The sequence below is a fragment of the Hippichthys cyanospilos genome, chromosome 22, assembly GCF_059441005.1.
Source record: "Hippichthys cyanospilos isolate Australia breed blue-spotted pipefish chromosome 22, RoL_Hcya_1.0, whole genome shotgun sequence".
NCBI classification, from domain to species: Eukaryota; Metazoa; Chordata; class Actinopteri; order Syngnathiformes; family Syngnathidae; genus Hippichthys; species Hippichthys cyanospilos.
Window position 1 is genome coordinate 5,447,501 of NC_142390.1, and position 12,775 is coordinate 5,460,275.

Here is a 12,775-nt window from a genome sequence, read left to right on the forward strand (position 1 = left end):
ACGCATTTCTCAATCACCCACCGAATGCGTCTTTCAAAAGGTGTAAGTGATGCCGTCCGGGGGAATGATGGGAAAAGCCCGGTGTTGACAAGGCGCAAACAAACACAAAAGCTTTTTCATTTGGGGCCGAGGCGCCTGTCGACAGCTCAAACAAATGAAAGCGGACGAAGCGATGGGGGTGGGAGGGGACGGGAGAAAGACCAACATGACGTGCTGCTAATCAAGCCTCCTTCAAAAAAAAAAAAAAAAGAGAGGACTATCTTGAGTCTTTTGTTGCTGCCTGAGAGCTCTTTGTAAAGACTCAAATGCAATAACAGGGTGTGAGTGTTTTCCTAAGTGAACCTCGCATCCACAACCTGTCAAATGGAGTTCAACGCAATTTTTTTTTTTTACCGCAGTTAATTATTCTTTGACGAGTTTGCATTCATGGTTCGTCTTGATCGATTCAGGGGTGAACAGAAGAAATGCTAAGCTTCTGATTTGACTTTTTACACTACTAAAACGAGCGCTCCAAGGATTATAATCAACAATTAAAACGGTGGAACTAATTAACCGCTATCACATTTCCATGCTAACATCTATAACATAAACTAACACATAAGACTAAAGAATCGTAAAAGTTAAAAAAGAATACATAATAAACATAATAATAATAATAAACATAATAAACATGAAATCCAATGCACAACGTCTAACGTTGTGTCTAAAATTGCATTTGGTAAAACACGTTGTTTACTTGCAAAATTAGCTTGTATATTTGGACAATCCGGTGACGAGTTAATTCAAGGTATTGGGTACTTATGGTTGATTTCAATACCAGTCACCGATACTTAAGACCAGTAATATTACCGAAAGGGCTTTGTCTCGAAATTTTGTCATTGTGTGTGTGTGTATATATATATATATATATATATATATATATATATATATATATATATATATATATAGTACTTTCCACACACCATATTTATTCTTAATTACTAATTGAAAGGCTTGACTGACTTGTCTGATAGTTTAGTTGACATTCCCTTTAGCGCAGCTCCATCAAGTGGATGCATAACGCAACCCTAGCCATTACTGTAGCTTCTATTCTATGTGCCTTATAATGGGGTGCACCCTATATATGAAAAGTTTTCAAATATACCATCCATTGAAGGTGAACTTTTACATCTCAAATTGCATTTGACAACTAATAAAACGTCTAGCGTCTGGATTTGATTTGCTCGAAACAATAAAATAACAAAGACATGATATCATCTGAGCATATATCAGAGCAGAACAATAATGGCCACCTCCTAAGCCAATATGTCAGTCTAGCTCCACGCAAGAAATTGCTGAGAGTGAAAAAGTGAAGCATCAGACATTCTGCACGGCCCACCCAGAAGAACACTGCCAGCCGTTCGTCATATTTATTCAGCGCCGAGAAATTATCACACACTTCGGGGGGAGGGGGGGCAAAAATTCTCCCAAGTTTTCCAAGACGGGTGCCAGCTTCTGGGGAGCATTGTTCAAACATAAACAAACGGTGCGCCGGTTTTGTACACATGAGCTCGCCGTTTGTTCAAATTCAATCTTTTGAAGCCTGGAAGCGCCATTTATTTTACAGCAACATGTGCTCTTGGGGGGGGGCAACGGACTTGTGCTTGTCGTCTGGTATGCGGTCTTTGATGGCCACTCTCTGGGCTTCAAAGGCTTTCGAAGAGCACCAGGCGCAAATCCAGACTACAATACGTTTGAAGGTGTACATGGCGAGAAGAAGAGAGGAGGAGGAGGAGGAGGAGGAGGAGGAGGAGGAGGAGGAGGAGGCCTGCCGAGGCCGCGACTATCCCAGCCTGAATTACTATCATTATTGTAATGACTCGGTAATGTTTTCTTTCCCGGCCTAGTAATTGTTAGCAAGCCTGCTGTTCGCTCGCGCAGGTGGACAAATTGCACTCCAGGATTACTTTCCACGATCGGGCGGGAAATCGTTCACGCCGTTCATGCGGAAAACAAGACAGCAAATCGGCTCACATGCGTGGAAAGGGACCGAGGCGTTTTTGATGCGTGATATCGAAGGAAAACAGACAAAAAAAAAACACTAGGAGGCTAAAATATTAGGGTTAGGGTTAGACTTTCAGTATGCGGGAGGTTCACAATATAGGTGTGATATTTAGCCCATGTCGGGCTCATTTACTGCCATTCAAAATTGAAAATTGAAAAATATGGAAAACCCGGTGTTTTATCATGCATGTCTCTTGATTTTTGCATGTATCCTTTCAACGGTAACTCGCGAACGGGGTGCAATACTTGTGAAAAATACCTGAACACACAGAGGTTAAAGTTATACAGAAGATGTTCTTTAATTTCATAAAGAAAATCATTTTCATAGGTAGATGAGAGGGTTGAAGTTGTGCCAGCCATTTGGTATCATCACATTAGTATCGGTTGCCTTCGCGAGTACCAGGTACATGGAATTTCGGTTTGCTTTTTCAATTCAGAGTTAATTTTCACTCTATGTGCAGATTGATTAATCGGTCAAAATGATCGTAGTTTTTTCGTACCGATTTGAATGCGCCTTCTGTTTCATGTGAACATATGAACAAAGAACAAAGAATTGCATATTATGTCTTTCCAGCTAATAAATGACATCTGGGCGAATGGCCACTTTTTGAAACATGGAACTCCACATAAAGACCCTGCATGAACGCAGCACCCACTCGCACCTGTGGCAAACTGTCCATGACTTTTAAAAGCAGCCAGATGTTTCTAGATGGAAGTTAGCGGACTCCGAACACAAACGAGCCCGGCCACGCTGATTATGATTGCATGTACGTATTTTCGCAACGTAAGATGATACACAGACCGTAATTGGCGGACAAAAAGTGGAAGCAAAACTTCCTGGCTCCTGCTTAACAGAACCTCTCATCGCCTGTTTTTTTTTTTTTCTCCCCCATACTTTTCCCACAATGCCTTTGAAAGGGGAAAACGCCCGGACTTGTTGCTCTCAGCAGTTTTCCAGGGAGGAGGAGAAAATGGCAACGGTCCTGCGAGGCAAAACCATTTCGTCAGATTTATGGCCACAGCTGCTCACTCAGGGCTCATACACTTTTTTTTTTTTTTTTTGGACCTCCACCAGGGAGTTTTCATCACCCTTTGTTTTAGTTAGATTACATTACATTTTCCTTCATTTCTCAATGAATAATGCATACAACTCCCGGTGGGTCATTGTGTAAGATTATTTGGCCTTGGCGGAGGTCTGAACTCTTCTGAATGTCACCGACATCAACGTTCACATATTGGCTGCCTCACTAGACACATCATTTCCGTGACATTAACACTTTCAGTGCCAAGCGTTATCCAAAAAGCCATCTTCTAGAGTGCCAGTAAATTGAGCGTTTTCACTAATCTTTCAAAGCCGATTGAATATCGTGTGCTATGTTAATGTAAAAATTGGTAATATCATTTGAAAGCTTGATTTCAATTCCTTTTTTAGAATTCCAAGTATGTAATGTATGTGTAGCATATATGGCAACACTGCCATCCAGTGGTCACAGTTATCACTACAGTGCTCAATTGGTTGAATATTACATAAGAACTAGTCAAGTGTCAGCTACCCTCCACAAAAAAAAACATTTTATTCCTATTTTAAAAGAGTTAACATAGCTAAACTCTTTTTTTTCCATTATGGCAAACAGCTGACTGAAAGGTAACCATATTTTCAATATTACGCAGACACACATGGATTGTTAGAACGCCGCACCAACATAACAGTAACACGCCTGATTGCGTTTACTAGTAGTGTGCCCCCTGGTGACGAGCATGAAAAAAAAATGCCGGAAAGCCACACTGGATAATAATATGGGTTCAAAGCATGAGAAAAAAAAAATAGCGGCTTACAGTCCAAAATTTACGGTAATTACTGACATGCCAGTTCATCGATACACATCAAAATGCAGCATTAGAGAATAATGTGAAGTCTCTGTTTGCTACAAACTGCGTGTCAAGTCGGGGCGGATCAAAACAACTCGGCAAGAGCTATTGCTGATCTAAAAACACTCCACAGGCCTTCTATCTGTACTGCATTGTAATGCATTGTTTAGTCAAGAGCCAGACAAAAGTTTCAAGTATTATTTTTTTCTTTTTCCCCAAGCTAGCGTTTGGATGATTTGGCAAAACGTCTGTGTTGGCATGTGCGCATCAAAAGCAGAGGATTGCACATTACCGTATGTGCGTAAATTAGCAGCATGAAAGCGACGCAACATATGTGGCGCACACACACGTCATTCATCACACAACCACGCACTCAGAGTGACGATGTGACAAGCAGGAACTAGCAAAAAAATAGCTGCGGTGTATTGCCTGTTAGCCAAACAATTAAAACGATCTTAATAAATCTCTCGGACAGTATATAGTGATATTCTACGTTTGTAAAAATTATTTTTGTATATTTGATGTCTGTCAGATATGCTAAATGAACCCATTGGTTGTTTGTATGCTGCATAAGCTCCCTCTAGTGGTGTCTGAAAGAATCACTGAAATAAATGTTCAAACTGTATAATTCTCCTTTTTTTGCAGTTCAATTTAGATTTGCATGGAATGTTTTTGTTTCTTTTCAAATATTTGTTGACGTTTTCAGCTAATGTGTGCAATACTTTTCAATTCATTCCTTAATTATGTTTTTAAATACATGTACAGAGGCCACCTCTTCCATTTAATTAGTCAGTTGGGACTTGATTATGCTTTTTCTTTCTTTCTTTTTGGTGGTGTATCATGCATTCCGTGCCTATGATTTCTCATTAGAAGTTCACCAGCAGCACCCCCCCACACACACACACACACTCACACATATTTTACATTAACGTGCAAAACGAAAAAATAACGTGAACGTGACCAACGACACGTTTTAAAAAGAAAAAAAAGGAGGAGCTGGGACGCATATATGGACAATTCCGACGGAGAAAAAAAAGTCATTTTTACTACCATATTTAGCAACCTCAAATGCAAGCATATTGCGGGAATAAAAAGCACAAAAATAACAACGTAATTTTGTGAGGTTTGCGGTTAGTGTGGCACACATGTAGAAACTCAAAGTACATTAGAAGAAGCGCTAGAGTGACCTCTACTGGTCAACACGTGTTTGACTTACATCCCAATTTGATTTTGTGGCAAATATACTTTTTATGAGTCCATTTGTTCAAGGTCACCCTGACTGCTCCATAAATCAATCCCGTGACCGTGTAGCCATAGGAGACACCCCCCCCCCCCCCCCACCCCCCCAATCCCCTTCACTAAACACAATCCTGTCTCATCTCTCATTCCCTGAGCAGGTATCCCTTTGGTTGGCGTTTAGGACAAATCGGGCCGATTGCTCAGACGCTAATCTGGACTTGCAAACACAAGAGACGGCGGCGGGGTTCGAGCTTGCGTGACTCACCTTCCGGCGAGCGGTGGCTCCTCCCCTCAGTGGCAGCAAAGTCCCAGATACTGCCGGTTTGGACCACACAAAATGGGGCATCGGTGAAGGAAAACGCCTCTGATGTCCTTGCAAGTCAAGTCAAGGGACATTTTTTCTTGTTGTCCCCAGATCACCTGCAATTATTTGAGCAATGTTTAATTCCTTAATGAGGCATTTAGAGGAATGAAATGTGCAGAGGACAGCAAAGTTGGAGATTTCCAGAAGTGCGTGGGCTTGCACGCAAGCAGTCATATATTTCCATGACATGGTGTGAAATAAAACATTTGTCAGACGGTGACTTTGAACGCAACGTTTTGAAAGGGGTTGAAACTTACCTCTTTCACGCAGGTGGGAATTTTCCGACTTTTTTTTTTTCCATGCAGCTGTTTTGTACAAATAACACCTACACAAAGCAATGGGACAGAGTCAGCAGCTTGTGCGGAGGAGTACTGGGTGTCCAGGTGTGTGAATGTTAGCATCTGGAACTTACTTCTTCTGCCCTTTTGTGTTGGAAACATCTGCAGCTGACAGACATATGAAAGCATTCGGTGTTATACGTTTTGCAGGATTCTGTAACACAAAGAATGGAGATGGTTTTGCAATTTTGCAGGAACGCTCTATGAAAGAGGTTTGTAATGAGCCTTCACAGGGGGGAGTCGAAATAGACCTCAAAAACGTTCACACTGACTACTCATTTACCAATTGATGAGGCAGCATCAGGACCAACTGGGCGGTTCGTGGTCTTGCTCAAAGACACTTCGGTCCCAATGTTCGGGAGACGACCACTCTACTACATGTCGGTGTAGTTTATTGAGGGCAGGACCAGCAAGTTATCATGCTGCGAAAACAAAAAAAATACGTTAAAGCCAGACTTCGATCCTTTAAAACATATTTATAAGACATATATTACAACGCAAAATCTCCATAAGGTTCCATGGTGTAATGGTTAGCACTCTGGACTCTGAATCCAGCGATCCGAGTTCAAATCTCGGTGGAACCTAACGTTTTTTTTCTTCTTCTTCCTTGTGCGCGTACGGTAATTTTTTATCTTACAATAGAATAGAATTACACACATTCATTACAACAAAATACGTCGCATTTTACGAATGCAATAAGCATAGCTCCGTTTTGAGAGTGGACGTGTCTACTGGGATATTGACAGTTAGCTGAAAGATATGCTCTTGGGGATTTAATAATGACCCTTAATTAATCAAAAAATAAAAAAAACTTTGCTCTTACCTCTGGACATTGACCAGCAGCAGTTGCTATGCTAATCGCATCGTCTCTAATTAACACCTTGCACATTAAATATACATTCAAATGCCATCATTTCATTCCTGGAGGGTACCAATTGATTTTTTTTTTTTTGCGACTAAACTTAGCATACAACAATGAATTTAATAGCGCCTGAGTTGCGCCTTGACGATGGCGTCAGCCGCAAAAGCACTGCTAAAGCCCTACAACTTTACGCTATTGTTACTGCTAGCTACCATGACACGGTATTGATCGCCGTCTTGTGGCGGCTTTGGTGTACTACAAGATAGGGGCGACGAGTTTATTGCACGTGAACGCAAAAAATATATATTTATATGCTGTAAAACGTTATTTTAAGTTCCATTTTCATATGATTTAGTTGATATGTAGAAGTATAACACACATTAAGTTCAAAACCGCTATGATCCAGTTTACAAATATAAAATGGTGTGGCTAAAAAAAAATCGTCCCGTTTTATTTGTATAACAATGTAATTTTGCATACTTGTAATCCAGGGCTACCAAAATACCTTCAATCAAATATTTATCTTGTAAATCATTGCTTCAACGGTTAGTTAAGCACATCTCCACCATCATTATTTCCCCACTTTGCAGCAGACTGTGAAATTGTTTCCGAAATGGCACGCAAATGCCTCAAAGACAGCCTGTGCCAACTTTAAACGCCTCCTTAATTAATCCTCAACTGGCACTCATAATTACCTCATTTGCATGCCCGGCCCTCCCATGGTGGGCCCCACGCAGATCTCCCCTGCTGCGGAAGTTAATTGTCAGGTTCGACTGCTGATTTGGGGCATGCAAATCACCTCCGCCCCCGGAGAATTAGCGCTGTGAATTCTAATGATTTCAACTTTTTTGCCCCCCCTCTTGCCATTAAGCGTTGCCTGTGAGCACTCTAATGAATTAGATCACTTTAATTGCTACAGTTGTCTATACCAGCTGTAAATGTGAACTTTTCATAGTAGTTAGTTGTGTATCATTTTGTGCCATCTGTTTATAATAGTTGCAAAGATATTTCACATCTATATTTCAGTAATTCGCATGTGAAAAGTGGGAGAGAAAAAGGGAAAGAAAGGGGGCTTGGAGCGGATCCTTGCGGTACGCCAACGTTGTCATTCAAATCCCGCACCTTTCTGATTTTTCTTTTCCTGCCAAACTTTAATGCTCAAGGTGAGACATAAAAACAGAAAAGAGGCAATTACTCCAGCTAAATAATTTCGATTATTTCCCACTATTGTCCTCGCGGAGAGGAGACACCTTACAAAGTGCACAGAGGCAAGTCGGGTGTCCTCACAGTTAAATCTAATTAACGCGATGAATTCATTATAGTCGTCGTACGGCACACATCCTAATTAGATCACAATGGGTGCCGCCTGTTTAAATAGGTGGACTAATGAATGTCTCCTCGGTGGCACTGTTTATTACAGTGCCTCATCCCTGTTCAAGCAAGACTCAATGAGATGGATTCAATTATGTGCATCAGTAAAAAGAAGGACAGCGATTTGCTTGTCAAGTTGAAAAGGGAGCAGAATTTTGGGAGGACGGGGCTTAGTGGGCCAAAAGTGCCCTCTAGAGGACAGCGCAGGAATTACATTAGTAATTTGGCCGTGGCGGAGTTGGTGAAATAAGAAGAAAAAAGAAAAGGAAATGGGAGCAGAATGTTGGATTAGTGGTCCACAAGTGCCCTCTAGAGGACAGCGCGTGAACTACATATTAGTAATTTGGCTGTGGGGGAGTTGGCGAATTTAAAAAAGAGAAAATAGATATTGCGTACTTATTTCAGGGCTAAAATATTAATATGTTAAAAATTTACTTGAATTGAATTCCAATTGTGTGTGTTAAATAATGTATATTTGTATTAAAAAAAACAGCAATGGTTGTATTAAAGAGCTTTATAAATTACATTGAGGTTAGTGCTAAATTCGTTTGTATTATATTGTTTTTTGGTTTCAGTTAAAAAAAAAACGGTTCTATATTTTGTTCTATGGTAGCCAACTATTCTTCACGTCATTTTGAATAATATTATGATCGTGGAATATGAATTAAGCAGCATAATCCACCCATATGTATCCATCTAAGGGGCGGCCATTTTGCCACTTGTTTTCGACTGAAAATGCCATCACAGCTGCTCAGGTGCGAACCAATCACAGCTCAACTGTTTTCCGGGTATGGTCATGTGACACTGGCAAGATGAGCTGTGATTGGTCAACAGAGCTGGATCAAAACAGGTGGATTTTGCTGCTTGTTATTCCACAAACACGGCATTTAAATTCGTTAAAAGACAACTTTTGGGGTTGAGCTCCCCTTTAATGGCGACAAAACTGGATAAAAAAAAAAAAAAAAGCCGCAAATCCGAAGTTCGGGATGCCCGAGTTAAACAAACATATTTAATGAGGAGCGTTTGATACGTCCGCAATTCCATTTGGTAAATCTGTTGTTTCGCATCATTTGTTCAGTCAACTAATCCAAATAGGGATACGATTGGCCGTCAGTTGTTTTGCTTTTCTTGTTGTCGTCTTTTCACTAAGCCCCCTTAAATTAAACCCAATCATTTTTTTTGCCTGGTGCGTGTGCGCGTGTTTTTTAAATGAGAGCCCAATTTGTAGTCTATTTCCCCAGCGAGTGACATTGCGATTAGGGATGCGGAGGATGTCGTCTTTGAGATAGAAGAAGAGAAAGGAGACTCATGGAGGATTATGAGGCTAATTCCGCTAATAACTTTTTTCAGCTTGTCATTAGCCTGCGCGGAAGGATACGGGCGTCTTTACGGCGCCGCAACCAATGAAAGTTGCCGCCGATGACGTTTTATGGCCGAGTTCGGAACGAGCGCATTGATGACGGACTCTGACTTGCAATTTTGTCCTAAAGTTGCCGATTAAAGACTTGGAAGAAGTTTTGCCTTTAATTCAGACATTTTTTTCACGTTGATTTAAGACGTATTTACAGAAAATGATTGAAGGTCACTGCAAATTGGAAAAAAAAAAAGTCTCTTCTAGTATTTGGCTTACTCTTGATCCCTTCGCGGAGAATTAATGTCCAAAACGTGATGAGGAATACTTCTTGTTCCAAGGACAAGTTCCATCCCCCAAGGGGGGGACATGATACCACCACCCGGTTCAAAAAAAAAAAAAAAATCCACCAAATTTTGTGTGTGATACTAAAGATTTGCATAATACCGACTCCTGTTCTCATAATCCCTGTGGGCGAACTTGGCGTCCTTCTTGCCGTGCGGTATCCGTCCGAAGGGGGCGTGGTCGTTGAAACACGTGTCGAAGACCTCGTCCACGATTTTCTCCGCCTCCTCGCGGCTGATTTTCCTGACGGCCAGGATGGAGCGGAGGGCGCGGCCTCGGACGCACTCCTGGCCGAGCAGACGGGTTCGGTAAGGGAACGTGACCCAGATTTGTAGATTAGAAATCGAAAAAGGTACCTGATGGTGCCGCTTCATTCCGAAATGGAATCGGGCCATCTCGTTGGAGAAGGAGCAATCGCCGCTAAGGTTGGCTGCACGAATCTGATCCAACAACAAAGTTTGCTCCAACTTAAAACTGAATTGCACAATGATGAACTGAAATAACTTGTGATGTAGTCACCGATACCAAGTACTGATACCACGAAGTAATCTTCAAAAAACAAGCTATTCCAATATATCGCTTTCCCTAAAAATGTCATGAAATGAATGGCATTTTTTTCTATTCTTTTGGTTTGTAATTTATAGTTAGTGGCTGTATAACTGTTCCAAGAGAGTATCCAAGACTAGTATCGATTGTCATTGCAAGTGTCGATACCTTGAAATAAAATAGAGACCTGGATTTGGTACTTGTGGCCCATCGCTCCAAAAAAAAAAAAAATATAGAGTGACATTAATCGATTATGAGCAATAAAAAATGTGGGAATTAATTGTTGTTTGATAAAATTAATTATTTTATTCACAAATACCCCAAAATGTAAACGCTTTATAAGCTGGATTTGTGGATGTTTCTTTTATTTTTCGTAATTCATTTACTTTACTTCTACAAAACTTATTTTTTAACGCAAAACATTTACATTTTATCTTTTCTTTTTAATTACATCACTAAAGACTTAATTGCCTTTTATTCATTAAAAAAAAGTGTTTTTTTCCTCCTTTTTTTTAAATATTTTACATTTTGGAATGCTAATGTATTTTATGTAAATTATTTTACTTTACATTAAAATAAACACATTGCAAGTAACATTTTTTGGCACTTGACTTGGGAGCCTTTTTTGTTTTTAATCGCAATTTAAAGGGTGCAATTTATATTTATTTCATTTAAAGTTTAATAATAAAATAAGCATGATCAATCAAGTTCTCTCTGGCGTGCACGCTTTTAGTTATTTTTATTATTTTTCTTCTAAAATATATTATAATTTGGATTGCTTGTTTGTTTTTATGTAAATGATTTTACTTTACATTAAAATACAAACATAGCAAGTAACATTTTTTGCTCTTGACTTGTGAGTCATTTTTTTTAAAAATCACAATTTAAAGAGTGCAATTTGTATTTATTTTATTTAAAGCTTATTATGAAAATAATTACGGTAAATTACATGTTCTCTGACTTGGATCTTGGGATGGTTATCACCCAGATTGTTTTTTGGATTTGTTAACCCATCAGCGAGAGAAAATATGAATATTGCTGGTCTGCAAGCACGTGTGAGAACCACGCTCACCTCAGAACATGCTAAATGTCGGAAATTGTGGAACCAGTCCACGTGGGCCCGACAGTGGTCAAAGGCGTGGATGAGCTCATGCGTGACCACTCGATTCATGTGCGACTGCTGGTGAATGTTATTCTGACATAAAACAATCTGAAAGCAAAAGAAAACAAACATTCAGAATGCATATAATGTGTTGTTTGCAGAACGGGTGATCTCACTTGGGATGTCGCTGCGTCAAATCCACCGCTGACCGTCCCGTCGCAGTCCTCGCAGACAAAATGGCGGTCTTTAAACACTTTACTGCATACATGGAGAATTTATTTTATAATGACAAAATCTTGCAATTTAACACCCCTCCTCCATGCATTTTTTAAACAAACACAAAAATAGAAGGATAAAAAAAAAACAAGATAATATTTTTATGCATTTTTTAAGGATATACTGTACAGTACTCTAACGTTTTACTATCTTGCTGCATATTAAAGATTAAAAAACCTTAATTGCTGTTCAGTTCTGCTTTTATGGTTTTTATATTGGTATATATCAATTATTCAAGATTATGAATGCAATTTACCATCCCGAGTTCTTCATGGCACTGAGGAGGAGTTTGGCATATGGACCTAAAAAAAACACGTCACATATTTCACTCTTGCAAGTAAACAGGCACATATTGATAGAATTATGATATAGGCTAACGGCTAGGTTGCTAACCGCCACTTATATAAGACATGGTTATTAATAGCAAAACTGTGTGGTATTACAAGGTTTTAGTTGTTCCTCTCAGATATGTAGCAAGAGTTACTTTTGAAATGTAGCAAAAACAAAGTTACTTACTGGTTTCCACGGCTAACTGTAGCATGACCTGACATTTGTGGTTGAAAGTGAGCAAGTTCTCGACCATGGAGCCCTTCTTGTCTTTGCCAGCGTTCCTATCCGGGAATAAGTCGTATCCGTATGCTTCTTCTTGCTTCGTCTGGCCCATTGTGGAAATTTAGTCGGCTCCGTTGCGATATTTTGTGAAGCTCTGCCGGCTAGCCAGCGTTAGCTAGCTGAAGAGGTCATTGCTGGGTCGTGAGGTCACGTGACGACGTCGGTTCAAAGGTCATTTATATATATTTATAAAATAATATTTATGATAATGAAAAATGTTGTGGCTAATAATACAGTCGGGATTTTTTGCAACGTATTCAATCTATAAAATATATTTAAATAAACAATCGTCACAGTTTGGATCTACAAAAATCGTCTATTATAAAGCATGATCACCCACGTGCAAATTAATAACATTTCATTCCCTTCTTTGCAAAACATATGATGTACGCGAATAATTTAAAACATTATTATCTTTATTACTTATTTTTTCCAGTCAGTTTTTATTAATCACTAA

General features: G+C 39.7%; 1 protein-coding gene, 1 long non-coding RNA gene and 1 other non-coding gene across 3 annotated transcripts in view; 1 reads left to right on the forward strand and 2 right to left on the reverse strand.

Moving 5' to 3' along the window:
• LOC148405617 (uncharacterized) overlaps nt 1-6,276 on the reverse strand; it is a 17,812-nt gene extending 11,536 nt beyond the window's left edge. Inside the window, exons 1-4 of the long non-coding RNA XR_015864139.1 lie at nt 6,137-6,276; nt 5,928-6,007; nt 5,773-5,840; nt 5,417-5,571 (exon numbers count right to left, since the gene is read on the reverse strand). This is a non-coding gene — a long non-coding RNA (uncharacterized LOC148405617). The remainder of the gene's footprint in view (nt 1-5,416; nt 5,572-5,772; nt 5,841-5,927; nt 6,008-6,136) is intronic.
• An 89-nt stretch (nt 6,277-6,365) lies between these two features.
• Nucleotides 6,366-6,437, forward strand: trnaq-cug (transfer RNA glutamine (anticodon CUG)). Its single transcript has one exon. It is a non-coding gene; the product is annotated as a tRNA-Gln (tRNA).
• Nucleotides 6,438-9,591: 3,154 nt separating this feature from the next.
• atp23 (ATP23 metallopeptidase and ATP synthase assembly factor homolog) lies at nt 9,592-12,526 on the reverse strand. The gene is made up of 6 exons (XM_088406094.1): nt 12,223-12,526; nt 11,963-12,008; nt 11,607-11,688; nt 11,401-11,538; nt 10,139-10,222; nt 9,592-10,069 (listed from the first exon to the last, which is right to left on the reverse strand). The coding sequence occupies exons 1-6, from the start codon at nt 12,368-12,370 to the stop codon at nt 9,866-9,868; spliced, it is 702 nt and encodes a 233-aa protein (XP_088262220.1). The 5' UTR covers nt 12,371-12,526; the 3' UTR covers nt 9,592-9,865.
• Nucleotides 12,527-12,775: the final 249 nt, after the last annotated feature.